Source organism: Pipistrellus hanaki (genome assembly GCF_964339955.1).
Source record: "Pipistrellus hanaki genome assembly, chromosome: 7".
Taxonomy (NCBI): Eukaryota; Metazoa; Chordata; class Mammalia; order Chiroptera; family Vespertilionidae; genus Pipistrellus; species Pipistrellus hanaki.
The window spans coordinates 37,409,464-37,437,392 of record NC_140509.1 but is presented as its reverse complement, the minus strand read 5'-3'; the positions used below and the strand labels follow the sequence as shown (position 1 = coordinate 37,437,392).

The 27,929-nt window shown below is 40.1% G+C and overlaps 1 protein-coding gene across 1 annotated transcript in view; it reads left to right on the top strand.

Moving 5' to 3' along the window:
- Positions 1 to 4,699: 4,699 nt before the first annotated feature.
- Positions 4,700 to 27,929, top strand: part of IBTK (inhibitor of Bruton tyrosine kinase) — a 76,577-nt gene continuing 53,347 nt past the window's right edge. Inside the window, exons 1-8 of the mRNA XM_084889258.1 lie at positions 4,700 to 4,866; positions 15,077 to 15,758; positions 19,031 to 19,127; positions 20,417 to 20,541; positions 23,125 to 23,235; positions 24,358 to 24,528; positions 26,459 to 26,576; positions 26,666 to 26,846. Of these exons, the coding sequence (XP_084745384.1) occupies positions 15,438 to 15,758; positions 19,031 to 19,127; positions 20,417 to 20,541; positions 23,125 to 23,235; positions 24,358 to 24,528; positions 26,459 to 26,576; positions 26,666 to 26,846 (1,124 nt within the window). The 5' untranslated portion in view covers positions 4,700 to 4,866; positions 15,077 to 15,437. The remainder of the gene's footprint in view (positions 4,867 to 15,076; positions 15,759 to 19,030; positions 19,128 to 20,416; positions 20,542 to 23,124; positions 23,236 to 24,357; positions 24,529 to 26,458; positions 26,577 to 26,665; positions 26,847 to 27,929) is intronic.

Sequence of the window (27,929 nt, the reverse complement as noted above, 5' to 3'; positions counted from 1 at the left end):
GAGAGATTTTAGGGGACTTTATGCTGATGTATCAAAATGAGATTTATTTCCTTAACTTCATCTGTCCTTTGGTGTGGTTGGCAAATGGCACTAATTGGAATTTGCTGTCTCCCTGAATAGGGTGATTTAAACCACAGGTTGATGAGGAGAAGTACAAACCATTTCCTCTCAAATGTTCCTGGCTTAGAGAAGATAGGATTTACTAGATGGCTGCAAATTGCTGTTTAACTATCTGTCTCAGTTTCCCTATTCCGCTGGTCCTGGCTTATTGTCCTGTCTCAGAAGTACTATTAATCCTATGTTAGAGATGTACAAACCGGTTATGCAATTTGCCTGTGGTTTCACAGCTAGAAAGGATAGAAGTCTATTTTCTATCTAGGCAGTCTGCTTCCACAGTCCTTGCTTTTACTGCATCCACATGTGAAACTAATAAATCTAAAAACAATATAGATTGCATAGAGTGTGTAACAATAATATGTGTAAGTTATAGACATAGTAGAAGGAAGGGGACAACTGTTAGGAAAGGGCATCAGGAGAAGATTGACAGTTTGGTGAGAAGGCGGTTTCCCCTAATGAGGATTTGAAAGGTAATCATTACAGAGGAAGAATGCACCTGAGGCCAATCTCCTGGATCTAATCATATAGAAACACCCGATAGTTGTTTATTGTTTTGTCTGCTCCATTCCTGCCTTATGTGGGTGAACTACTCTTTACTCTGCTTCAGCCATGTGACTCTTTTTTTTTTCATATTCAAATGTTTATATTTTTATAAACAACATAAAGAAGCAATGATAGACTCATAGATTCAAAGAATAAACTGATGGTTGCCAGTAAGAGGGGGACCGGGGAACTGGGTGAAAACGGTGAAGGGATTGAGTACAAATTGGTATTTACAAAACATTCATGGGAAGGTAAAGTACAGTACAGGGAATTTGGTCAATAACATTGTAATAACTATGCATGGTACCAGTTGGATACTGGAAATACCTGGGAGAATACTTTGTAAAATGTATAATTGTCTAACCACTATTGCTGGACACCTGAAACTGGTACAAAATTATTTTGAATGTAAATGGTAATTAAAAATATTAAAAATTAGAAAAAGAAGCACTGAGTGTCAACATCCTTGTCTGGTCTAGACTTTAAGTACATCTTCTGTGAAATGCTGGGGAATGCTTTTTGGATGAATTGTCTTTATTAATTTTGGTGATTTGATGTGTAGTTTTAGCTCTTGATTTTAGTTTTGAATCAGAAAAGAGTGACTTCATTAGCTGTCTCCTCTCAGGCTCTCGGGTCTATGATTTAAATAGGAGGCTATCCTGCTTCCACTGTTCTGAGCCATGTGACTCTTAATAGAGATTGCCAATCATGATATCCTTGACTCTACACCTAATCTAAGCCAATATGAACCCATCGGGGGGGCTGCTGGAATTTTTGTGCTTGAGGCAGAGGGCTCCATGATATCTTCCCTAATGGCAAAGTTCTGTGTCAAAAAGCTATTACCAGCCAAGGTTTTTCATATGGGAGACATTCTGGAGCCAAAGAGAATAAAGCCAAACAATAAGGTTTTAGTCATTTCTAGGTCAACTGTACTACGAACCTTCCTGTAGTAATAACCATTCTTGCAGAACCTAATCAGGTTTGGGTTTTGGTCTATTGAAACCATACACGTTCTCATCTCTCTTCTGTCACCAGCTGAAGTAGGGCCAACCCTGGCAACCTCTATACAACTTGAACAACAGCAAAATACATTTTGATCATAGATAGTCCTATTATTTATTTCGGAAAAAAGGGCATTTAGGGAGTTTATTGCAGATGCTATGTGGCTTACAACCAGTTCTGCAATGTTCTACTCTGGCCTCTCCTCCAACTCCATGCCTGCTGCCTGAGCTATTCTTTTTCTATTTCTCCCTTTCTAAATCACTGGAGTCATTGAAAGCCATCTCTAGATTTATTCCTTCCTTTAAGTCTTTTTTTTTTTTATTTTTAGAAATTCCAATTACTTTTCCAAATTTTGATTTTTTTTAAATCAATCAAGTAACATTTAATTATTGCAAACAATAATAAATTATAAAATTCAAAATGATAGGAACTAAGATTCATTTATACCCTCACACAGACATAATCATTATTATTGGTATATTTATCTTTCTTCTGTGTATAAACACAAACAAAAATTTTTAAAAAGCCAAACAAAATGACTAATTTTAATGTCTTTTTTCCCTACCCACACCTACAGTGCATTTTTTTCATTTAATTGTATTTTGTTTGTACTATTTCCTAATCATTTTATATGACATTCTGTCCTAAAAATAACCAATATCTTTGAAGGCACGTAATTTTCCAAGGAAATGGGGAATAATTAGACATCCTTTGGTCTGGAATGTTCTTTTCTTCCCTGCTTCATCCAGTTATCTCCTACTCATTCTTCAGATCTTAGTTCAAGTGTCACTTCTTTGGGAAATCAGATTAAATGAAGCATAACATTCTTTGCAGTCCTTGTAAAAATTGCAGTCTATTCTTTTAAAAAATTTATCTTTATTGCCGAGACCGGTTTGGCTCAATGGATAGTGTCGGCTTGGGGACTGAAGGGACCCAGGTTTGATTCCGGTCAAGGGCATGTACCTTAGCTGCGGGCATATCCCCAATAGGGGGTGTGCAAGAGGCAGCTGATCGATGACTCTCTCTCATCGATGTTTCTAGCTCTCTATCTCTCTCCCTTCCTCTCTGTACAAAATCAATACAATATATTTTTTTAAAAAATTAATCTTTATTTTTGAAAGTACTACAGATGCTCCCTACCTCTTTCCCCCAACTGACCCCTTCCATCTGCAATCTATTCTTGTTTGGGATTATCTGTGTCTATATGTATTTTTGTTTACTAGTGGATAGATGCCCTGTGCTTACCACAGGAGCCTGACACTTGACAATTATTAAAATGAGTGAATGACTGGAATAATTCCTCTGCTACTTCTTTAGTTATAAAAAGTAACATTTACTATTTATGATGTGTTATAGTGTTGTAGGCACTCTTAAGTGCTGCACGTCTCTACCCATATAACCACATTTTCACAACTCTAAAATTCATTATTGCCCCTATTCTACAAATGAAGGAACTAAGGCTTCTGAAAAGCTAATTAGGGGGGTGGAGGTATTGAGCAAAAAAGAAAAAAAGAGAGAACTTATGTACATGGACAACAATATGGTGATTATGGGTGGGGGGAGGTGGAAGAGGGCATAGAGGAGACAAAATAAAATAAATTTAAAGAAAGCTAATTAACTCACCAGGATCCAAATAAGACATAGTTAAAAGGTTGGAAGTTACATCAATGCATTTATTTACATTATTAGCTTTACTTGACATTATTGGCTTCTTTGTTCATGAATATAAGTCATTATACAGGGTGTGGCAAAAGTAGGTTTACAGTTGTTAGTACGTGAAAGTTTATTCTTATATTATTATTAATCATTGTATCAATTTATTATTTTCCATACAAACAGCAGTAAACCTACTTTTGCCACACCCTGTATTTATAGTTTATTTTCAAAATCGCTCAACTTTTACATTACACACCTTTTTTGTTTTTTTGTTACATGTTAAAGTGGGAAGTAGAGCACCTAGAATAAAGGGTAAAGAGCAAGAATATTGAATTGGAAAGGGCAACGGGAGAGCTAGCTATTCTCCCTAAGCAGCCATATGGCTTTGGGCTTCCACAAGGAAGCCTACCAAAAGAAGAAGAAGAAGAAAAAAAAAAGCTGAACAGGTTGCCCTTAAGAAATGTAGTTCAACTCCTTCGTTTTGTAGACGAGACTGCAGGGTTTGCCAAATTGACAGCGTGGCAGAGCTTATGGCCAACAAGCTCCTAGGTTGTTTGCTCTGAGTCACACCGCCACCCCTCCCCTTCCCCCCTTGAACAAACATTTACCGAGTGCCTACTGTCTGAGCCATTCCGCAGCGTTCCCAGTGGGTCTCCCAGTATTGATTACTGGCTACTATTGGCTATTTTCTTTTCTCCCTACCTTTTCCCCCTCCTTCACTTCTAAACGCTCCACTGGATACAGTTAAAGGGGAGGGCGAGCCTAGCGCCAGGCGCCGAGGGGCGTGACCCGGCTGGCAGCAGGTCAAGAGGGCAGTGGCCCAGGGGGTGACTCCCCGATAATCTAGGTGCAGGAGCCAGCTCCGGAGGGGGCGAGGCTGCGTCTCTTCGGGACGACGCCTATGGCTTTCCATGAGCCCACTCGCAGGGCCACGGGAGGGACCACTGCGGGGCAAGATCCCTGGCCTTTGGGCCAAACTTCTGCTGTGGTGGCTGCTGGCCCGGCATTCAGCCAGGTCTCCAGAGCTGTCTCTCCACCGGGCTTATCCTCAATTCCGAGTCTCCAGCAGCCGGGAGAGAGCAACGTTTCCTCTTGGGGCGGCGACAGCAGACCCCGAAAGGGCATCATTCCCACCCCCCGCTGTGGGCCCTGCGCCCCGGCCTCCGGCTTTCCCCGCCCCCGGCTCGCGCCCGCCGCCCCAAGGCCCGCAGGTCACGCTCCCTTCGGGCTCCGGGGAAAGGCCACGGCTGAGGTGCCGCCACGCGAGGCCTTCTGGGCCAATCCCCGGGAGGCAGCCACGGGCCCCAGCCAATCAGCGCCCGCCTTATTCCCGGGTCCCACCCGCCCCGGCCTTTTCTCCTTGCCCCCCCTCCCCGGTGCCGGTAGTCGCGGCTGTAGGTCCGGCCGCGTGTGCAGCTCCCGCGGTCCGGGGCCTGCCTGCCCGCTGGCGCCCTCGGGTCCCTCCCGCCGCCTTCACTGAGGATGTGTCCCTGCGCGGCCGTGTGCGCACCCCGCGGAGACCGCCGGCGCGCTTTCATCTAGCGACTGGTGAGGGGGGCTCGCCGCCCCGCGCGCAGCGGGCCCAGATGGCCGCGTCCCGCCAGCGGGGATGGCGGGAGGGGAGGGCAACGGGACGGCGTTCCCTCCCCGGAGGGTGCGGTCGGGCGGGCGGGCCGCGGGGAGGGCGCCCGGCGGCGCCCCGGCTGTCGGGCTTCGGCCGAGACCTTGCGGGGCGGGCGGAGAGCCGGGCTCCGGAGCCGCCTTCCCGCCGCTGCCCGCCGCAGTGAATGGTGCGGCTGGGCGGCGCGCTGCCCTGGAGACCTGCCCGGCACGCCCTCTCACGCCGCCCTCTGCGAGTTTCAGATAGTTGTGCCGCGTCCCGGCCCCGGGAGCCTGCAGTTTGAGGCCGTTCCCCCAGGGGTATCTACCCCTTCCCGGGGTGGCACAGGTGGAGCCCGCTCCGCGGAGGCTAATGCGGGAATCCAGTGTGAGTTGACGGTGCGAAAAGGAAGCGGATGGACCCAGAGGGCTTCTGCTCTTGTATCCTGTTGTCAGGCCCTAAAGTAGTTTGTAGGCAGTGGGAACCCAGCTCTGTGACTACAAGGAAGGGTGACTTTCCCCCCCCCCCCCCCCAACAGCAATATTTTATTTTTCATCGAAGGTTTCCCAACTGCATTTTAAGAGAGTGTTTTTGGGAAGAGTAGAATAGGTAGAATCTATAGAGTCCCCCTTTCTCTGTGTGATTTATTTATTTATTTTTCCTGTGTGATTTTTATTTGAGCTACTTAAACTTCCACACCAGTTTCCTCACCATGAAATGGAGCTAATCATAGATTCAAGGGCAATACAAGAGGATTACATTAGTTAATTGATGTAAAGCACTGTGCTTGGACACATGAACGTTTTGGTAGATTTTATTACGTTTGTAAGCTACGGGCAAGTTTGGCAGACCTGTAAAAGATTTGGTTGAGCCGTTTTCTGACCTGTATGCCAATATGTCCCCTTTCTCCCCCTCTTTTTTTTTAAACATTTGTTAGTTGCTTACATATGAATTGTCTCATTTATTTTTCAGAAGGAGATACCGGTAGTTATCACCTTTTTACAAATGAGAGAATTGATACTTAGGAAATGGTGTGTTTCCCAGGCTCATTTAGCTAGTTAGTGGTGTAGCTGGGTTACCAGTTCAGGTGTTCTGCATTCAGATCCTGAGCTTTATGGGCTACATGGTCACCAGGCCTAATTGGAATCCTCCTCCTGAAGTCACAAAGCTATTCTTAGTACATGTCATACAGGCATACCTTGTTTTATTGCCCTTCACAGTATTGCACTCACACATTGAAGGCAAGGCCCTCCACCAACAAAAAGATTACAACTCGCTTTATTGCGGTGGTCTGGAAGTGAACCCGCAACATCTCTGAGTTATGCCTGTGCAGATACTGATTTATTTTGGTTGGATATGTCAGAGAATAACACGATCAGATTTGTGTTTTAGAAAGATAACCAAACTCTTAACCAAGCATAAGTAGAACTGTGAGCCTTTGTGAGGGCTCAACCACCGCTGGCTATAGTGGACCAGTTTTCATGGTTGAACAATTAATTGCCTGTAGCTATTAGCATTGCATATGTATCACATATAAAACAAATTTTTAATTTTAATTTTTGTTCTTTTGCTTAAATTTTTTTGTTTTGTTTTTCTGATTACCAAAGAATTTACATAGTCAAGAATTTTCTGTAATCTAGCAAGAAACCTGGGAGTTATCACTACATCTTATCAATTCAAGATCCTAAATTTGTCTCTGACTTGCTCATTTTCTTTATACCTAAAAAAGACAGATAAGGATATTTAATCTAGTCCTTTCTTGTGTATATATTAGGCCTCACTCATTTCTGTCTTCTGAATTGCTTGGAATTTTCAGAATGGACCAGGATAATCCTACTGGTCTCTCTGCCTCAAATGCCTACCCACTCTGAATTTATCAGGTATACATGCTCATCTTTTTTTTTTTTTTTTTTTTTTAATACAGTTTTATTGATTTCAGAGAGGGAGAGAGAGGTAGAAACATCAGTGAATCATTGAGTGGCTGCCTCCTCCGGGCTCCACACTGTGGACCTAGCCTGCAACCTTGGCTTGTGCCCTGACTGAGAATCAAACTGTGACATCCTCCTTCATAGGTCCATGCTCAATCACTGAGCCATGCTTGCCAGGCAAATGTGCTCATTTTAAGTCTTAGCTTAAACATCTCCTCTAGGAAATCTTCCCTAAGTCCCTCTTGTCCACTCCCCATTCCTATGAGTCGTTTGTTTTATCCTATAATAGGTTTATAGTCATGATACCACATTTTTATTACCTGCTTAAATAAAATCAGACTTCTCTAGCAAACTGCTATCCTTTAGTGATTGAGACTGGTTAATCCGAAAGGACCAGAGACCAGAGTACCCACCACAGCCCTTCGTGAGCTGTCCTTGCCTGCAAGCGTTTAGGGGCAATCAGGCAGAGAAGTTAGGGGTGATCAGGTAGGCAGACCAACTGTTAAGGGTGACCAGGTAGGCAGGCAAGTGGTTAGGGGCCATCAGGTAGGCAGGCCAGTGGTTAGGTGAGATCAGGTAGCAGATGGCCCCTTGCTGGGCTGGCTTCATCCCCAAGCAAGTAGTTAGGGGTGAACAGGCAGGCAGGCAGAGTGGTTAGGGGTGATCAGGTAGGCAAGCAGAGTGGTTAGGGGTGATCAGGTGAAGAGAGAGGTCACAGATTGCAAGCAGGGGCAGGGGCAGTGGCAGGGATGGGGCCAGCTGCCTGCAGCCAGGGGAAGGAAAGCCCCAATAGGTCCTGATCTCAGGTCAGGCCTAGGGACCCTACTTGAGGGGTCCCGAATTGTGATAGGGTGCAGGCTGGGCTGAGGGGACCCCCCCTCCACACACACACACACATACACCAAGTGCACGAATTTTCATGCACTGGGCCTCTAGTAGGTAATCTTGTTCAATCAATGAAGTTGTTAAATGAGCTATACTTTCATTTAAGTATTATCCTTGATCCTATATTTATCTATCATCTTATTTAAAATATTTAAGTCCTATTTATTTTTGTATTCCCATTACCTTGTGCTCTATTGTGGATGCATTGGAGAAGCAGTGTAGTGTTGTAGAAATACCTTGTTAAACAGATCTGTGTTTGAATTCTAACTCCTCTTCTACTGGTGGTATGATCTGCATTGTAAAATACTCAGTATGTAATAGATGCTTAATATTTACTTCCTTTTTTTGTCTTTAGTAAGCATTTGTGTGAATGCATAAGTAAGATTTACTTGGCACCCTATATAATAAAAAACTAATATGCAAATTGACAGAATGGTGGAATGACATGCACTGACCACCAGGGGGCTGACGCTCAATACAGGAGCTTCCCCTGGTGGTCAGTGTGCTCCCACAGCGGGGCTGCAGCTCAGCCTGAAGCCCTGAGCCAGGTTCACAGTAGCTCTAAGGATATATAGCTGCTGGCTTAGGCCTGCACCGGAGGAGTGTGCCTAAGCTACCAGTTGGACATCTCCCGAGGGCTTCCAGATTGCGATAGGGCAAAACCAGGCTGAGGGACCCAGCCTGAGTGCATGAATTTCATGTACCGGGCCTCAAGTTGGAAATATGGACCTGGAATTTAGGAGAGACATGTGGGCAGGAAACCGATTTGGGAATTATGAGCGTGTACTTTAAAGTCTAACATGAGAGATTGAAATTATTCAGGGAGAATACCAAGTAGAGAGGAAAGAAGACTGAAGATGAAATATTGAGAGAAAGCCTAGCATTTAAAGGTTAGGGGAAGGGATGATAATGCTTTGAAAGAAGTGATAGGAGAGACATCCTATGCTTTCAGCATCCCTTTCTAGATTCCTTAGGAATATGTGGTCTTGATGACTCAAAAATAAGTCAAGTAAGATAAGAACTGGAAGTACCCAGAAGTATTTGACAATTTGGAGGTCACTGGTTTCATGATTTCATTGGAGAAGTATTAGTGGAGACCAGGTGTGGAGGCACTGAAGCTCAAACATGGACTTTGGTATTAAAATGTGTTACCTTTTTGTTGCTGAAGAAATCTATCTGTATAATAGAGGAATTTGCAAATTAGCCAGGACACTGTAACAGCACAGAACAGCAGGGACCAGGCACCTGGCCAGGATGAGGGACCTCAGGCCGTGCCCCCCGCCCCACAGGGCTTGACTGGGGACTTCAGGCTGCGCCCCTCTCCTGGCGGAGCTTGATGGGGTCCTCAGGCCATGCACCTTGCCCCGGCACCAGGCCAGGAGACCTCAGGCCACACCCCCTGCCCGGCGGGGCTTGATGGCACTAGGCTGGGGACCTGAGGCTGTGCTCCTTGTCCAGATGGGCTTGACAGGGGTGGGGCCGGCCGGTTCTGTGTCTCTGTTTTCGAAACCTGTGCAGGTGGTGGGCAGGTACTTGATTTTAGGTCCTGTGGAGCACCCCAGACTCTGACAGGCGGGAGATTTTCATATACATTTTACTAATTTTCTTTCATCTCTGACACTTCTATTATAGGGAAAGGGCAAATAGCAATATTAAAATATATCCTCTAATTAATTCTCTTTTAATATGCACGAATTTTGTACACCAGGCCACTAGTAATGGTAATAAAAGTTGCTGTTGCTTGAATGTGTATTTGGTGCCAGGCACCATGCTAAGCAGTTTTACTTATCATTAGAGTAACTCTGAGATTGGTGGTATTGTCTCCATTTCCAGATGAAGAAATGAGGGCTTGTAGGGATTATGCAATTCTTAGTTACGTAATTGGTAACAGCTGGCATTACTATATTTGAATCCAAATATGTAGGACTTTAATAAACACTAATTCTTAGTCACTTTTATGTTAATGTTTATATTCTCTATGTGCTTCTCTCTCTCTCTAAATATATATATATATATATATATATATGTGTGTGTGTGTGTGTGTGTGTGTGTGTGTGTGTGTATATATATATATATGTATATATATATATATATAAATAATAGAGGAATATGCAAATTGTCCGGGACACCATCACAGTAACATTAATGACTGAACAGCAGACTGTGTGGGGTGACCAGGCTGGCAGGGGTGTTATTGAGGGACTATCAAATGACTGAACAGCAGGCTGCATGGGGTGACCAGGCTGGCAGAGATGCAGTTGGGGGCAACCAGGCTGGCAAGCGGTGGCAATAGTGGTGACCAAGCCTGCAGGGGGGAGGGGTGGCAGTTAGGGGTGAACAGGCTGGCAGAGGGGAGCAGTTGGGAGCAATCAGGACAGCAAGGAGGGGCAGTTAGGGGCAATCAGGCTGGCAAGCAGGTGAACAGTTAGGAGTGGTCCCAGATTGCAAGAGGGATCCCGGATTGGAGAGGGTGCAGGCTGAACTGAGGGGACCATTCTCTGTGCACAAGTTTCATGCACCAGGCCTCTAATATATATATATATATATATATATATATATATATATATATATATATATATATATATATATATATATATATATATGTTAACCATCAGTCACACATCTTTAGTGCTGCCATGGAGACAGGAGAGGCTCCAGCTACCGCCACTGTGCTTGCCAGCTGTGAGCCTGGCTTCTGGCCGACTGACCAGGACCACACTGACCAACAGGGGGCAGCTCTTTCATTGAGTGTCTGCTCCTGGTGGTCAGTGCGTGACATAGTGACCAGTCTTTCTGCCTTTCAGTCGATTTGCATCTTAGCCTTTTATTATATAGGACTAGAGGTCCGGTGCACGAAATTTGTGCATGGGAGTGTGTCTCTCAGCCCAGCCTGCACCCTCTCCAATCTGGGACCCCTTGGGAGGTGTGCGAATGCCCGTTCATTTGGTCATACTTCTTACAATCCAGGATTGCTGGCTCCTGATCGCTTGCCTGCCTGCCTTCCTGAATGCCCCTAACTGCTTCTGCCTGCCAGCCTGATCACCCCCTAACCACTCCCCTGCCAGCCTGGTCACCCCTAACTGCCCTCCCCTGCAGGCCTGGTCACCCCTAACTGCCCTTCCCTGCAGGCCTGGTCTCCCAACTGCTCTCCCCTGCAGGCCTGGATCCCCCACAACTGCCCTTTCCTGCAGGCCCAGTCGCCCCCAACATCCCTCTTCTGCTGGCCTGGTCACCCCTAACTGTCCTCTGCTGCAGGCTTTATCGCCCGCCAACTGCCCTCCCTTGCAGGCTTGGTGCCTCCCAACTGCCTCCCCTGCTGGCCATCTTGTGGTGGCCATTTTGTGTCCACATGGGACAGTCATCTTGTGTGTTGGAGTGATGGTCAATTTGCATATTACTCTTTTATAAGATAGGATAGAGGCCTGGTGCATGGGTGGGGGCCAGCTGGTTTTCCTTGAAGGGTGTCCTGGATCAGGGTGGAGGTTCCCTTGGGGTGTGGGCGGCCTGGGTGAGGGGCCTATGGTGGTTTGCAGGCCAGCCACACCCCTGTTGACCCAAGTGGAGATCCTGGTATCTGGAATTTATTTATCTTCTACAATTGAAACTTTGTAGTCTGGAGCAGAGCCAAGCTCCTGCTTGTTCCTTGGCTGCCACCATTTTTGTTGGGATTTATTTATCTTCTATAATTGAAACTTTGTAGCCTTGGGTGAAGTCCAAGGGTGTGTGGAAAGTTTGACTGCCTCCTGCAGGCATATTGATTGGGTTAATTTGCATACTCACTCTTGATTGGCTGGTGGGCGTGACTTGTAGGTTTAGTGGATATGTGGTCAATTTACATACTACTATTTTATTAGGTAGTATTATTATATAGGATACTTTAGCATGGTATTACTTTTATATTTAACATTTTTAAATTTTTCCTTTAAAGGTTTAAATTATTTATAGTAATAGAGTGAAATCTTAAATTCTTTCATGTAGGATTTGAGTGATTCACCAATAAGTAGTTCATTTCTCAGGTATTATGAAGACACTGAAAACATGACGATGACAAAATTTTATTAGAGTCTCAGCAGATTGAGATTAATGGAATTTGAATTTTGCTATATACTATGTGTTCCAGTTTTAACATTTTTATTTTTTTAAAGTATATTTTTATTGATTTCATAGAGGGAGTGAGAGACAGAAACATCAATGATGAGAGAGTCATTGATGTGCTGTCTTCTGCACACCCCACTCTGGGAATGTAGCTTACAATCTGGACATGTGCCCTAACCTCAAGAATCGAACTATGACCTCCTGGTTCATGGTCGGTGCTCAACCAATAAGCCACACTGGCTGGGCTAGTTTTAAATTTTTGAACTACTTGAGGCTTTCCTTTATGTCAGCTAACTTCCAAACACTTTATTTCTGGTTCAAATCAGTACTTTAAGGGTGAATGATTTTTATAAGGACTGTCAGATTATAAAACTTATAGACTTAAAATGGAAATGGAGCTAGGTAGACGAGGAATCATCTAATTCTACACTATCATTTCCAAATGGGGAATTGAATGGTTAAAAACTAGTTAGATTTAGGGCTTCTGACTTTCAGTGTACTTTGAAATAGAAATAGACAATGCTGATTTGGGATTTTTCATATCTGTCTGGCACATGGAAGTTTCCCCTGTACATATAGTAAACTCATTGATGTTCCTCCAAATAATCGTTTAGTAATTTTTACTCTATAATTTGAAGTATGGTGCACGAAATTTGTGCACATTAAAAGGAAATAGAGGAAATATTTTAATATTGCTATTTGCCCTTTCTCTATAATAGAAGTATCAGAGATGAAAGAAAATTAGTAAAACTTATATGAAAATATCCTTCCTGTCAGAGTTTGGGGTCAAATCCTTGCCCAACTGCAAGCACCTCGAAATCATGTGAGACCCAGACCCGGCCGACTCCACCCTTGTCAAGCTCCACACGGTGGGGAGTGCAGCCTCAGGTTGTCCTGCCTTTCGCCTTGCAGGGGGCGCAGCCTCAGGTCCCCCTGCCTCTGTGTGAGGGCACAATGACAATTTGCATATTAGCTCTTTATTATATAGGATAGTAATATCAACCTTTTAAAACTTTGCTGTTCTGATAGGTAAAAAAAAATAGTAGCTCATAGTTTAATTTGCATTTCTTTTGTGTGATGTACTAAGCCTTTTTTCTGTTGTTGTTGTTAATCCTCACTTGAAGGAGTGAAGGAGATAGATAGATAATCATTGATGTGAAAGAGACATTTCCATTGGTTGCCTCCCATACCAGGGCTGGGGATTGAACCTGCCACCCAACTATACGTCCTTGACCAGGAATCAAACCCTAGACCCTTCAGTACATGGGCTGATGCTCTAATCACTGAACAACACTGGATTTTCTTTTTAAAAATCCATTTACGTTGCTCTTTTTAGAGAAATGTGGTCATGTTTTTTTTACTTTTATTTTGTTGGTCTCCTAATGATTTGTAGAGACTCTAAAGGAAGATTTTCCTCCTTGTTTTATCTTTAAAATGTTTTTCCTGTAGGTTTTAAATTGCATTTATTCGTTTTTTTGTTTATAACTTATTTTATTTTTTTCATCATTATTTATCCCCCTTATACCCTCTTCCACCTCCACCCGTCCCCCCCCCCTTGAATCACCACACTTATCCATGTCCACAAGTTATTTCTCTTTTTTCCCCATTTTTGCTTAATCCCTGCACCCTCCTCCCATATATCCTCCCCTCATCACAGCTGTCTGCCTGCTCTCTATCTGAATCTGTCTCTATTTTACTTGTTGGTTCATTTTATTCAATTCCAAATATGAGTGAAATCATATGGTACTTGTTTTCTTCTGACAAGCTTATTTCACTTAGCATAATGTTCTCATGCTGTCATAAAGGGTAAAATTTTCTTCCCTTTACAGCGGAGTAGTATTCCCATTGTGTAAATGTACCATGGCTGTTTTAGCCACTCATCTAATAAACACTTGGGCTGCTTCCAAATCTTGGCTGTTATACTAGTAAAGAACGCTGCAGTGAACATAGGGGTGCATATATTCTTTTGAATTAGTGTTTGGGGTTTCTTCGGATAAATTCCTAGGCATGGAATTGTTGAGCCATAGGCAGTTCCATTTGAATTGTTTGAGGTAAATCCATACTGCTTTCCACAGTGGCTGCACCAGTCTGCATTCCTACCAACAGTGTACCAGGGTACACTGTTTTATCTCTTTTCTCCACATTCTCACCAACACTTGTTTTTTGTTGATTTATTGATGATAGTGATTCTGACAGGTTTGAAGTGATAATCTCATTATGGTTTAATTTGCATTTCTCTGATGATTAGTGAGGTTGAGTGTCATTTTATATGTCTGTTAGCCTTCTATATGTCCTCTTTGAAGAAGTACCTATTCAGATCCTTTTTTTAATTAGATTTTTTTTTTTAAGTGTTGAGTTGTATAAGTTCATTATAAATTTTGGATATTAACCCTTAGTTGTATCATTGGCGAATATGTTTTCCCATTTAGTGGGCTGCCTTTTCATTTTGTTCATAGTTTCATTTAGTTTGATGGATTCCATTTTTTAAATTTTTTCTTTTGTTTCCCTTGCTGGAGGAGATATATCAGAAAAAATGTTTCTAAAATATGTGCAAGATTTTACTTTGGATCATACTTAGAAAGTCATTTTTTACTTTGAGATTATATAAAAAAAGTCTTTTATATTTCCATCTAGTTCTTTTATGTCATTATTATGTTTGCCTTTGAGCCATCTAGAATTTTTATTAGCTTAAGGTATAGAGTATTTAAAATTATTTTTTTCAATATAGCCCTCTAGTTGTTTTGATACCTATTCTGTAATTATTATCTCCTGTGTTGAAGAACTAAGTAGAGAAAACGTTAATTAGCATAGTGCCTGGACTTAAAAATTAAATGATGAGGGTGTTGGTTATTGTGGTGCTAGTAGTTTTTCAGTTTTAAGTGGTAAAGGTTTGGGATGAGATTCCTATAAAGGGGGTAGATGTGTATTTATAGCTTGTGGAGAAATAGTCAGAATATGTAAAAATATAGGAGAAAAGGAATGAAAGTTTTGTAAGGAAAAATGTGAACTCCAGAGTATGGATTAGAGGTTAACCTTAACTGGAAAAAAGAAAGAATAGACTAGAAAAAAGGAGAGGATGACTGAGGTAGGTATAGAATACTATAGATGTGAAGGTGAAAATTGTTAGACTTTTTTTAAAAAAAAAGGAATTAAAGGCACTTAAATATGAAGGTAGATGTATTGTGAAATACTTGAGGAGAGTGAGAGATTTTGTCTTTTCACTTTCTCTTCCTTCTCCCTTCTCTTACAGGTCACCCTCGCAATTATGGATATTTAAAAGAATCAGACAGTGTGGAGGGGGAGTCCCCCTCCTCACTCCCCCTTGGTGCTTGAATCCAGGAATAATATATAAACTGTGGAAACTTACTTTTTAGAAAACGAACTTGTATTTAATATAAATTTTATAGCGCTATTTATAATTTTTTTGATTAAGTGCCAAAACCAATTGTACAAAGATTATAGTTTTATACTATTGCCATTAGGGTTTAAATTATAATCCTAAGCAGGCCATTTATTCTCTATAAATTTTTTCTGAATAGCACCTTTGTGCCCTGTTTTTCATTTTAAAAAGTAGTTTTATCTAAAGAAATAGCAGTATAAAAACAATTAGGATGAATTCTTCCATCCCTGACTGCACATCAAAGTGTCGATCCCTGAAGCATGCTTTGGATGTCCTTTCTGTGGTAACCAAAGGGAGTGAAAACCAGATTAAGGCCTTTCTCTCCAGTCATTGTTACAATGCTGCAACTATCAAGGATGACTTTGGCAGAAATGCCCTCCACCTTGTTTCCTCCTGTGGGAAGAAAGGAGTATTAGAATGGCTCATTGAGAAAGGAGTGGATCCATTGGTGAAAGACAAGGAGTCAGGATGGACAGCATTGCACAGAAGCATCTTTTATGGACACATTGACTGTGTTTGGTCTCTGTTGAAGGTAAGTGTAATTTGTTTATTTAAAACTATTATGTTTTTCTTCAAAGAAGGAGAGTGGAATACATCCCTATTTTATTCCATTAGCAATTTAGTTTCAAGATATTCTTTTTAATCCTGACTTTTTTGGTAATATATGGGCAGCGGTAGCCAGATAGCCGTATTAAAGTAATTCAACTTAGCTCATAAGCAGTTGGAAATATTAATGAATCGGGCACTTTTGCTGAACCACTTCATGCCATCTTGGCCTTATCTCTTATTCCAGCCACAGCTATGGTGACCAATGTGCACAGGCTTCTAGTAGCTTTCTGTAGGTATACTCTGCATTTCCTTTCTGGCATGCATTGCATGCCGCTGATTTATGCCTCAGGGCTTTTCAAATGCATGACCAGTTAAAAGTATGGGAGAGTTCAAGTCCCTATAAGAGCAGCTCTCCATTAATGAAGAATGGGAACCTGGAACCAGTGGTATATACTTCCTTCTTCCCTTTGTTCCTTGATAGGACAATTATTCTGTAGTATATTTTATAAGGTCCTGGTAGGATCATGCACTAGTCTCCTTAAAAGTGGCCTATTCAGTAACTCATCCTTGTATTGTTTTTTGATCTTCTTTCCTTGATTTACTCTCCTGGTCTCTCAGTACTGCTTTCTAGAATGTCTTCCCAAGAAAATTACCTGTGTGCCAGTCTACCTTATGCTTTGTTTTGGGGAAGACAGTAAAAACAAAAACAGTTTTCTATACTTGCTGGTAGACATTTCCAGTAGTGTTACTAGTGGAATAGATGTGTTTAAAGTCCATTTGCTCCTTGTAGGGCATTGTCATGAAATGCTCAGGCTTATAAACTTGGTATATACTTTGATGCTTTTTAATATGCTAATGGATTTATCTTCTGTTTTTGGGCTCTTTAAAGAGTTGTTTTTTTAGTTTTCACCAGAAGGTGTGTTTTTATTGATTTTTAGAAAGAGAGGGGCTAGAGAGAGAAAGAGAAACATCAGTGTGAGAAAGAAACATTGAATGGTTGCCTCCTTTATGAGTCCTGACCACGAGTCGAACCTGCTACCTTTTGGTGCAGGAGATGAAGCTCCAACCAACTGAGCCACGCTGGCAAGGGCAAGAGTTGATTTTTGAAGAAATGGGATAGAGTACACACTGGTCATCCTGCTACTTTTAGAATTTAAGATAAGTATGTTAAAGTTTCAGAGCCCACCACTTCTAGGGAGCTCTAAAACAAAAAAAAGTCCCTAGTCCTTTCTGTAGGTTGGGCTACTTGGGTACCACAGTATATATAGTCTTACAAATGTTCAGTTGGTATAAGTAAAGTTTAGAACAAATTGACAAAATTTTCAAAATAAACTCTCCAGGGATCTAAGTTTCTGGGATCCCATTTGTCATTCATAGCTTGGAACACTCTGCCCTAGAATATACCTGCCATACTCTGAAAAAGGCCAAGTTTAGGTCTTTCCATGTTGATTTATTGTGTCTAATTTTTTTGAAAGCAGTAAGCAACATAAAGTTTTAAATTTATTATTATCTTAGATTACGTCTGATTTTTGTTTCACTTATTTTCTCACTAATAAGTGTTTTTTGTTCATTGACAATCCTTGTGAAATTATAACCATCTGGAGCATAATAAAGTTAGAATTGGTTTTAGTTTATTAGAATCCATTGTTATGAGGTTATAGGGGATTTCTCTTTCCTGAATAACACAAAACCAAGCATGCCAACATGTCACAGTTTAAAAACTTCCTGGTTCATCTCAGCCTATAATTATCCAGACAAATTCTGTGTGTGGACAGGCAGTGATGACTCGCAACAGTTAAAATAGAGATGAGTGTTAGTAATTGTTTAATGTCTTATTAAACTACCAGAAAATATTAGAAGTTATTCTTTAATATTTTTAAAAATATATTTTATTGATCAGAGAGAAAGGGAGAGGGGGATGGAAACAACGATGAGGAAAAACATTGATCTCTTGTCTCCTGCATGTCCCCTACTGGGGATCGAGCGCACAACCTGTGTATGTACCCTGTCTGGGAATCGAATTGTGACCTCCTAGTTAATAGGTTGACGCTCAACCACTGAGTCACACTGGCTGGACAGAAGTTATTCTTGAAAAGGAGTACATTTTATTTATTTATTTAATTAAAACATATTTTTATTGATTTCAGAGAAGAAGGAAGAGGGAGATAGAAATAAATATCAATAAGATAGAGTAATTGATTGGCTGCCTTCTGCACACCCCTGTTGGGGATTGAGCCTGAAAACCCAAGCTTATGCCCTGACAAGGAATCAAACCCTGACTTCTTGGTTCATAGTCAACACTCAACCTGAGCCACACTGACTGGACATACATTTTATATTTAAGAAACTGTAATGATAAAGTAACAGTAATATGATTTGAACCAAACTTTCGATCATCCCTTACCCTCATTATGATTTCAAAGACAGAAAGTGTGGTGATAGGAATAGGATGTTCTATTTCATGTTTGAATTTTAATTGTAGAGACATAAAACTATACAGATTATTTTAAATTCATCCTTAAACACACACACAAAAGTAAAATTAAACAATGCTATTAAAAATTTAAGGAAACACTTGAGAACATCATAAAAATAGAAATACAAGAATATAATCTCATTGTCAATAGATACAATAGAATTCAAGGCAAAAAGATATGGAACATAGTTGGTCACATTATTTTTATATACAGAAAATCCTATAAATATTTTTCTGCCGTTGCCTTGATATCTTTTTAATTCTCACCTGAGAATATTTTTCCCATTGATTTTTAGAGAGAGTAGAAGGGAGGGGAGAGACAGACAGAAACATCGATATGAGAGAGACGTACTGATTGGTTGCCTCCCACTTGCGTTCCAATTGGGCCAGAGATGAGCCTGCAACTGAGGTATGTGGCCTTGACCTGCATTCAATCTTCAGTCCGTGGGCTAACACTCTAATCAGGAAGCCACACCAGCCAGAGCTCATTTTGATTTGAAATGTTTCTTATTTCTTCATATTTTTTGGTCTTTCCTCAGTCTACCAAGAATTGGGTATTTGATTTCTCTTCGGTGTGTGAGAAAAATATGTGTTTGGTCATAGGAGATCATTGTTATTCAATGTTTATTTTTTAAATGTCTTTATGAGCTTAATCTGTATTTTTGATAAGAATAAAATTAATGATTCTAGGTAAATGGTTAAAAATACATGCATACAAATATGTATATATATGTATACACACATATTTTTTTCTTTTCTTTTCTTTCTTTTTTTTTTAGCATGGTGTTAGTCTGTATACCCAAGATAAAGAAGGCTTGTCAGCTTTGGATCTTGTAATGAAGGATAGACCAAATCATGTAGTATTCAAAAATACTGGTAAGGAAATTTCACACACATATATTCCATTAAGGTGCAGCTAAGAAAATTTTAATGACATTTTATTCTTGTTAAATATCCGAGGAAATTTGTGTTTATATCTCTGCAAAGAACTTTTTCTTTGGTAAATGTGGGTTGATAATTTTGGTTTTCCAGAACACTTCTATTTTACATTTTTTAATTTTAATCTATTTTATGTCTATACAATTAAAAACAGCCTACAAGAGGGAAGGCATTTAGAATTTTAGCTACTGTAAAGTCATTAGTGTGCATCTAGAAAATAGCATCCACATTTAAGTTAGCGGGAAAAAGGAAATGATTCTTCCACCTGTACATTCTTCTAATTCTACTTATCCCTCCAATTTGCCCTTTGAGCTCTGGAAGTGGAAATTGGCTGAAAAAGAGAATATATTTAAATGGGACACTCTAATTTTCATTTAACTAGTGGTCAAGCTAAGAAAGGACTCATTCTTCATTTTATTTCTACTTGGATACTATATTACAAAGGAATTATATGAGCCTTCCAAAATAAAAATGAAGGTTCATATCATAAACTTAGCTGTGATTAGGTTTTATCACAGTTTAATGGGTACCTTACTCAATAGTTTTATTTACATCAATAAGGAGCAAGCCATTGAAAGTTAATATTTCTAGCCCGGCTGGGTATGGCTCAGTGGCTGAGCAACATATGAACCAGGAGGTCATGATTTGATCAGGGCACAGGTCCTGGTTGCAAGCTAGATCCCTAGTGGGGGGTGGTGTAGGAGGCAGCCGATCAATGATTCTCTCTTATTGATGTTTTTCTCCCTCCCTTACCCTTCCCTTCTGAAATTAATAAAAATATATTTTTTAAAAAATTAATATTTCTGTAGGAACAGTAATCAATATCACATTTGCTTTATTTAGGATGTTTTTCTATATGTGTGTTAATAACATTTTATGTTCAAGTATTATTTTCATGGAGACTAAGTGGTTATGGCAGGTGCTATTTTAGTCATTTGGTAGTTAAACTTTAAACTTCAGTTAAACTTTAGAAACAGAACAAATAATAGATTGCTTACATTGAGGCAGGCCTGGGATATGGATTTTATGATTTCTGTTCTTAGAATTATATATTAGTAGATGCATAATTTAAAAGAGAATGCTGGAAACATCTTTCTAAATATGGTGATTAAATTTCTGTAAAGAGTCATGTGAAAGGTAAAATGATTAGTGGAATATATCTATAATTGAACTGCACTAATATTTGTCTTAAAATATAAAAGTATAAAAATTAATTTTCATTGTAGATCCTACAGATGTCTACACTTGGGGAGATAATACAAATTTCACCCTGGGTCACGGAAGCCAGAATAGCAAAAATCATCCAGAATTGGTGGATCTATTCTCCAGAAGCGGGGTTTATATTAAACAGGTATTTTGAAGTACAATTTAAGTATTTTTAGAATTAAAAAGAACTTTGATAGCTCATCTTTTCTTTTTCTTTTTTCTTTTTTTTCTTTTTTTTAATAATTTATTGATTTTGTACACAGAGGAAGGGAGAGAGATAGTTAGAAACATCCATGAGAGAGAGTCATCGATCAGCTGCCTCTTGCACACCCCCTACTGGGGATATGCCTGCAACCAAGGTACATGACCTTGACCGGAATCGAACCCGGGACCTTTCAGTCCCCAAGCCGATGCTCTATTCATTGAGCTAAACCGGTTTCGGCTGATAGCTCATCTTTTCATTTACCGTATGTTGACTTTGTTGAAGGTATAATAATATATTTGAATGAAGGAACCAATCAACAAATTTACTAATTTATTTTATATTTTGTTAGCTTTAATCATATCTATTTGGTGTAAAATAGTGTAAAACTGTGAGCTATTTTTCAAGCACTGTTAGAAATTCAGTTTAATTTTAAAAAGGTAGAGTTTAATTTTTAATTATCAGTTTAATTTTAAAAAATTCTGCTGATTTTGTTGCTTTTGATTCCTAATATATAAAAATCCTGGGTCGGAATGGCCAAGGCTCGACCAACTGGAAGTTGGGTTGTGGCAACCCAACACTGACTGCTTCCGCTGCAGGCGCGGTGCCCCAGCACTGACTGCTGAGCGGGCTGGGAATCAGGGCCAGAGAGAGGCTTGAAGAGGGAAGCAAGGACTGATCAGTTGCCTCTGTTGCAGCTTTTGATCAGCACTTGCTTCTCTCTTTCTCTCCCAGTCTGGCCAGCAGCATGCCTCCATTTCTCTCCAGGCCTCTAAGGGGGCTGCTAATTAGCCCTATCTTTATGATCAGGCCCTGTTGATAGGCCCAGAGACACTGATGCTGACTGGCATAGGAACTGACCAATCAGAACCAAATGTGGGTGCTATAGGGAGTCAATGGCTGCCTAGGAGGCAGAGCTTTTGACACTTACTGACATTGAAACTGCTTATCAGAACCAAATCTGGGTTCTGTGGGGAGCCAGTGGCTGCCTAGGAGGTGGAGCTTTTGATGCTGACTGGCATAGATAACCGACCAATCAGAACCAAATTGGCCAGCAGAGGAGGGCAGTTGGGGATGAGATTAGGCTGGCAGGGGAGGGAGGTTGGGGATGAGATCAGACTAGCAGGGGAGGGCAGTTGGGGGCAACCAGGCCAGGAAGGGAGAGCGGGTAGGGGCGATCAGGCGGGCAGGCAAGTGAGCAGTTAGGAGCCAGCGGTCCCAGATTGTGAGAGAGTTGTCTGACTGCTGGTTTAGGCACTAAACAGACATCTCTCAAGGGGTCTCAGATTGTGAGAGGGTGTAGGCTGGGCTGAGGGAAACCCCGCTCCATGCATGAATTTCGTGCACTGGGCCTCTAGTAAAATTAGAATTTTTCAAGTTGTTTCTCAAGTGAATTCATTGTTGAAGCTCAGTATTACTAGTTTTAGGTAAGTGTACCTGAGTTCTTCAATATAAGTAATTATAAAATTAACTGATAAAAGTGTAGAGATTTTATCTTGGATATTTTATCATTATGCTGGATTTTATCTTCTACTTCTATGGATTTTACTACTGTTAACATATTCATCTTTCTCTTACTACTTTGTGTGTTTCTATCTCACTCTCCCTTCCTCTCTATAAAAACAATTAAAAAATATAAATGCAAATATTTTTTTTAAATAAGAAAAAAGGATTACTAAATGGTATTAACATAATATAAATATGCTGCACTTAAGATGCATTTGAAAATATAACAGTGTGGCCTAGGGGTTAGGTATGTAAGTACATGCATGTTGATATGTAAGTGTGCTATTAAAGATATATTAGACAAAATTAGAGAAATAAAAAGAACTGTCTACCCCACATTTCCCATGTATAAATGATGTTTTTAAAAATGCCTTTACCTTGCCGAAACCGGTTTGGCTCAGTGGATAGAGCTTCGACTTGCAGACTGAAACGTCCCAGGTTTGATTCCGGTCAAGGGCATGTACCTTGGTTGCGGGCACATCCCCAGTAGGGGGTGTGCAGGAGGCAGCTGATCGATGTTTCTCTCTCATCGATGTTTCTAACTCTCTATCCCTCTCTCTTCCTCTCTGTAAAAAAAATCAATAAAATATATTAAAAAGAATAAAAATGCCTTTACCTTAAAACATTTCCATAATTTAATAACATATCACTATTTGATGATTTTTATGCTTTATATTGTACTCTGCTCAGTTCTTGCTGTTTGGGAAACAACTGGCTTTTTGTAGTTGAAGATTTAAGATTTGCATTTTCCTTTGTTTAGTCTCTTTATGGGTAACCTGTGCTAATTCCTTCTTCTTTTTTCTCATATGTCTGGTTTTAAACATAGTTTTAAAATAAAATGTGTATGTTTGTAATTTTTATTATGGAAAACTTGAAACATGTACGAAGTAGAATAGTATGAATACCAATGTACCCATCATTCAGCTTTAAACAGTTAGCAATAATCTATTATTCATTTAAAGTAAAATTAAGAATATTTTAATTGGAGAATTTTAATAATATTTTCTTGTTTTCCTACAGGTGGTACTTTGTAAATTTCATTCAGTGTTTCTGTCTCAGAAAGGGCAGGTTTATACCTGTGGTCATGGACCTGGAGGACGTTTAGGCCATGGAGATGAACAGACATGCTTGGTAATTGATATATTTAGGTAACTTTAGTAAAATTTTGATAAACTGGAAGCTTACATTAACCAAAAATTTTTAGCCAAATATAAGGAGAAAATAATGTACCAATTACTAATAGATTTTTTAAAAATATATTTTTATTGATTTCAGAGAGGGAGAGAGATAAAAATATTAATGATGAGAGAGAATCATTAATCAGCTGCCTCCTGCATGTTCTCCATTGGGAATTGAGCCTGTAACCCGGGCATGTGCCCTGAACAGAAATTGAACCTGTTTCGCAGGTAAATGCTCAGCCACTGCGCCATACCGGCCAGGCCCCAGTTGGCAATAGATTTTTAACAACCAATGATTTTTCTAGTGTATCATGTTCAAATCAGATATGATATTAAATTGTGAAGCATCAAGGAAAAATTTTCGTTTTATAGCAAATATTGGGAAGGAACTACTGGTATATTTACTGTTAATTAAAGGGTACTTTAAAAAGGAGAGAGATCCCTAGCCAATTTGGCTAAGTGGATAGAGCATTCGCCTGAGGACTGAAAGGCCCCAGGTTCAATTCTGGTCCAGGGCACATGCCTGGGTTTCAGGTTTGATCCCCGAGGAGGGGGCGGGGGCATGCAGGAGGCTGCTGATCAATGATTGTCATTAATGTTTTTATTTCTCTCTTAAGTCAATACAAATTAATAAAATGCTATTATAATTTTGTGTTTAGGTGAAGAAAATGAACTACTGAGAAGTTAAGAGATTTGATTTTCAAATAGCTAGTAAATATCTCATTGAAGGGATGATTTGTTTCCTGTATTATTTATTTTTTCAATATACCAATGAGTTCTTTGGCTGAAGAGCTCCCTTTATCTCTATCAAACAAATTTGTACTTGGTGTATACTAAGGGCTCAAAAATTATTTGTTGCATTAAATTATTAAAGTGTCTTACTAGGTGTTTTGTGTTTTACTTATTATTAAAATTTAACCAGAATTTTGTTAAACTCATCTGTTCCTTGCTGAATTGTAGAATTTATCATGATAGAGCAATGTATCAGTCATATCATTTTATACATAGTATTATCAGATTCTATTTATATACCTATATAAATGGTTATTAAACTAAAGTTAATTTTATTTTGTAGGTCCCTAGGCTTGTGGAAGGGCTGAATGGTCATAATTGTTCCCAAGTGGCAGCTGCTGAGGATCATACTATTGTATTAACTGAAGATGGATGTATTTATACATTTGGTCAGAATACTTTTCATCAATTAGGAATTATTCCTCCACCTTCCATTTGTAATGTACCCAGACAGGTAAACTTCTCTTTTTTTAAACAGTAAGGTGGCTATTTGCTATAAAACCTTTATGGACAAAAGGATGGAAAGTATTAACAGCAACTTATTTTACTTATATTCAGTGATATATATTTTTCACAGGAGAAATTAAACATGGTATAATTAACATTTATTTGGAGTACAAAATAAAGCACTGGGGAAATTAGGCACTAAACTGCTTTAAACTCATAAACCAAGGGGGACCCAGATTTGGGGGGTTTAAGGCCTTACAAAAAAAAAACAAAAAACCCAGCTCTGGCAGTGGTTAGGGCATCAGCCCACACACTGAAAGTGTCCCTGGTTCCATTCCTAGTCCAGAGTATCCGGCCCCAGTTGGGGTTTGTGCGGGAGGCAACCAATTGATGTGTGTCTTACATCCATGTTCCTCAGTATCTTCCTCTTTCTCTCTCCCTCTCTCCCTCTCTCGCTCTCTCTCACTTTTCCCCTCCCACTCTTTCTAAAAATCAATGGAAAAAATATCCTCAGGTGAGGATTAACAATAACAATAAAAAATAATAAATAATAAAACACACCAACTTTATAAATACAAAATGAGCTATGCAAATGAGGCACCTAGAAGTCTAAGCATACCTCTGCACAGAAATCATACCTGTCAAGCTGGTGTGATGGAATATAGATAAAACGCCACTGCTCTTTGTTCTACTTTCCCCCTCCAATTTGTACAACCACCACCAGAAAGTACTCTTCCCTCAACTCAGGGACCTAGTACACAGAAGTGAGACTGATGTTCTAAATTAATGTTACATCACCATAATAAATGTGATTTCAACTCATAATATGTATTTCAAATATTAAATCTCTTCACTGGATTTAATCCTCCGGATTTAAAGTTATTATTAGATACACATTTGTAATAAGCTTTTAAATCCAATGATTTTCCATTTGGGATGACTAATGAATCAATAAGAATTACCCCAAAATAATTGGAGGTAGTTTTCAATCTGTGGTACTTCTTTTTTTCTTCTTCTTCTAATCCTCACCCAAGGATGTATTTAGAAGAGTAATTGGGAGAGGAAGAGAGGCAGGCAGGCATTGAAGCAAGAGAAACATGGATCTGTTGCCTCCTGTACACACCCCATCCAGGGATCAAACCCACAACCTAGTCCTCTGACCAGGAATTGAACATGCAACCCTTTGGTGCGCGGGACAGCACCCAAAAACTTAACTGAGCCACCCGGCTGGCATATCCAATGTGTGGTACTTTTTTTTAAAAGATCGATTTCCTTCCACTGGAATTTGTGTCTATGTAATCATTTTGTAAAACTTCTTTAGGAATGGTAGATACTTCTTCCATTTTTATTCTCATTGTCAGAGCTCTAGGTTGATAGTACTATATCTGAGTATTCTCAAGTGGGGGCAGTTTTGCTCTCCAGGAGCTATTTGACCATGTCTAGAACATTTTCAGGTTCAATTGGGGGCAGGAGTGGGAGTGGTGCTACTGGCATCTAGGGATGCCTTAAAGTCTAAGAATGCTGCCCGATCTACAATGCCTAAGACAGACTCTGACAGCAAAGAATCATCTGGCCCAAAATGTTGTTAGTGCCATTCATGAGAGACTCTGGATATGTCAAATTTAAAAGCACCATATTTTCTAGTACGGATGAATATGCCTGTTTTGCATATTGCTTTTTATATATTAAAACTGCTGACAAAGTGGCTGCATCAAAATGTCTTGCATTCTGAGAAGAGTTGGGGTCTAAGAGCTAACATCTATTAGTGACAACTGCTTGAGCACTTGAGGAAACACTGGTAGCAAAAATGCCATATATTTGCTATCTGTTCTACTGGATCTTGGCAAAATTGTACTAGTTAATATATATATATATATATATATATATATATATATATATATATAGTAAATTGCAGTCTTATTTGTCTTTTGTAATAGATGCAGGCAAAATATCTGAAAGGAAGGACAATCATCGGAGTAGCAGCAGGCAGGTTTCATACAGTGCTATGGACTAAAGAAGCTGTTTACACTATGGGACTAAATGGTGGACAACTGGGTAAGAAATCTTTGATGACGCTATCTGAAAAATAAATTGGATTCTTAAAATGGATATTTTGTGACTTGTATATTTGTGTAACTTTTTAGGTTATTTACTAGATCCCAATGGAGAGAAATATGTAACTGCTCCTCGTCAAGTCTCTGCCCTTCATCATAAGGACATCACTCTGTCTTTGGTTGCTGCAAGTGATGGGGCCACCGTCTGTGTTACTACAAGGGGAGATATTTATTTACTTACAGACTATCAGTGCAAGAAGATCGCTTCCAAGTATGTGTATTTCTCTGAAAGAAACATAATTCTTGGTTTGTGATACAGTCATCATTGGTTCATGTGTAGTCTTTTTTATATTGTGCACTCATTATTTTTAAAAAGATGTTAATCATATATCATGGACTCAGTCCAAGTGTTTTTACCTGACTGATATATATATATATATATATTTTTTTTTTTTAATATATTGATTTTTTACAGAGAGGAAGGGAGAGAGATAGAGAGCTAGAAACATCGATGAGAGAGAAACATCAACCAGCTGCCTCCTGCACACCTACCGGGGATGTTCCCGCAACCAATGTATATGCCCCTGACCGGAATCGAACCTGGGACCCTTCAGTCCGCAGACCGATGCTCTACCACTGAGCCAAACCGGTTTCGGCTTGACTGGTATATTTTTAATCTGTATAGCCAGCCTATTATTATCTGAAAGCATGTTATAGTAGCATTCAGTAAACTAGCGGTTGGCCAATCAAAATGCCAGTTACAGTGGAAAATCGTAACATGAAGGTTTTAAGTATGGATGGGTCCACCTTTTGGAGTTCCCTGCATTTCCTGTGTAAGTCATAATGTGTCATCTATGATTTCATTTTGAGTGATTTAAGGAACTAGTGCTTAAAAACAATTGTGAAGTAAGTTAAGTGCAGAATCCTCTAATTTTCATACATTTTCAGTCTTTTATAGTTGATTAATCCATATCTGATGTCATAGCTTTTTTTTTTTCTATTCATATTTATCATGTCATTCCTAAGTATTTAACTTTTATAGAGAACACTCTTTCAGACTAATATCTTATTGGTTTACATAATATTTCTTTATATTCTACTAGAGGCTTGGTGCATGAAAATTCATGCACTGGAAGGGGGAGTCCTTCAGCCTGGCCTGCCCCTCTCACAGTCCGGGAGCCTTCAGAGGCCAGAGGCTATCAGGGGAAGGTCACGTCCTCATCACACCTCTGCTGCTGCTACTGCTGGCAATGCAAATCTTAGCCGGCCTGGTTACCTGAGCCTCGGGCGGCCCTGGATGGCTGGGCAGCTGACATCCAAGGTTTGCCTGCACCTTGGGCTGGCCCTAGGTGGC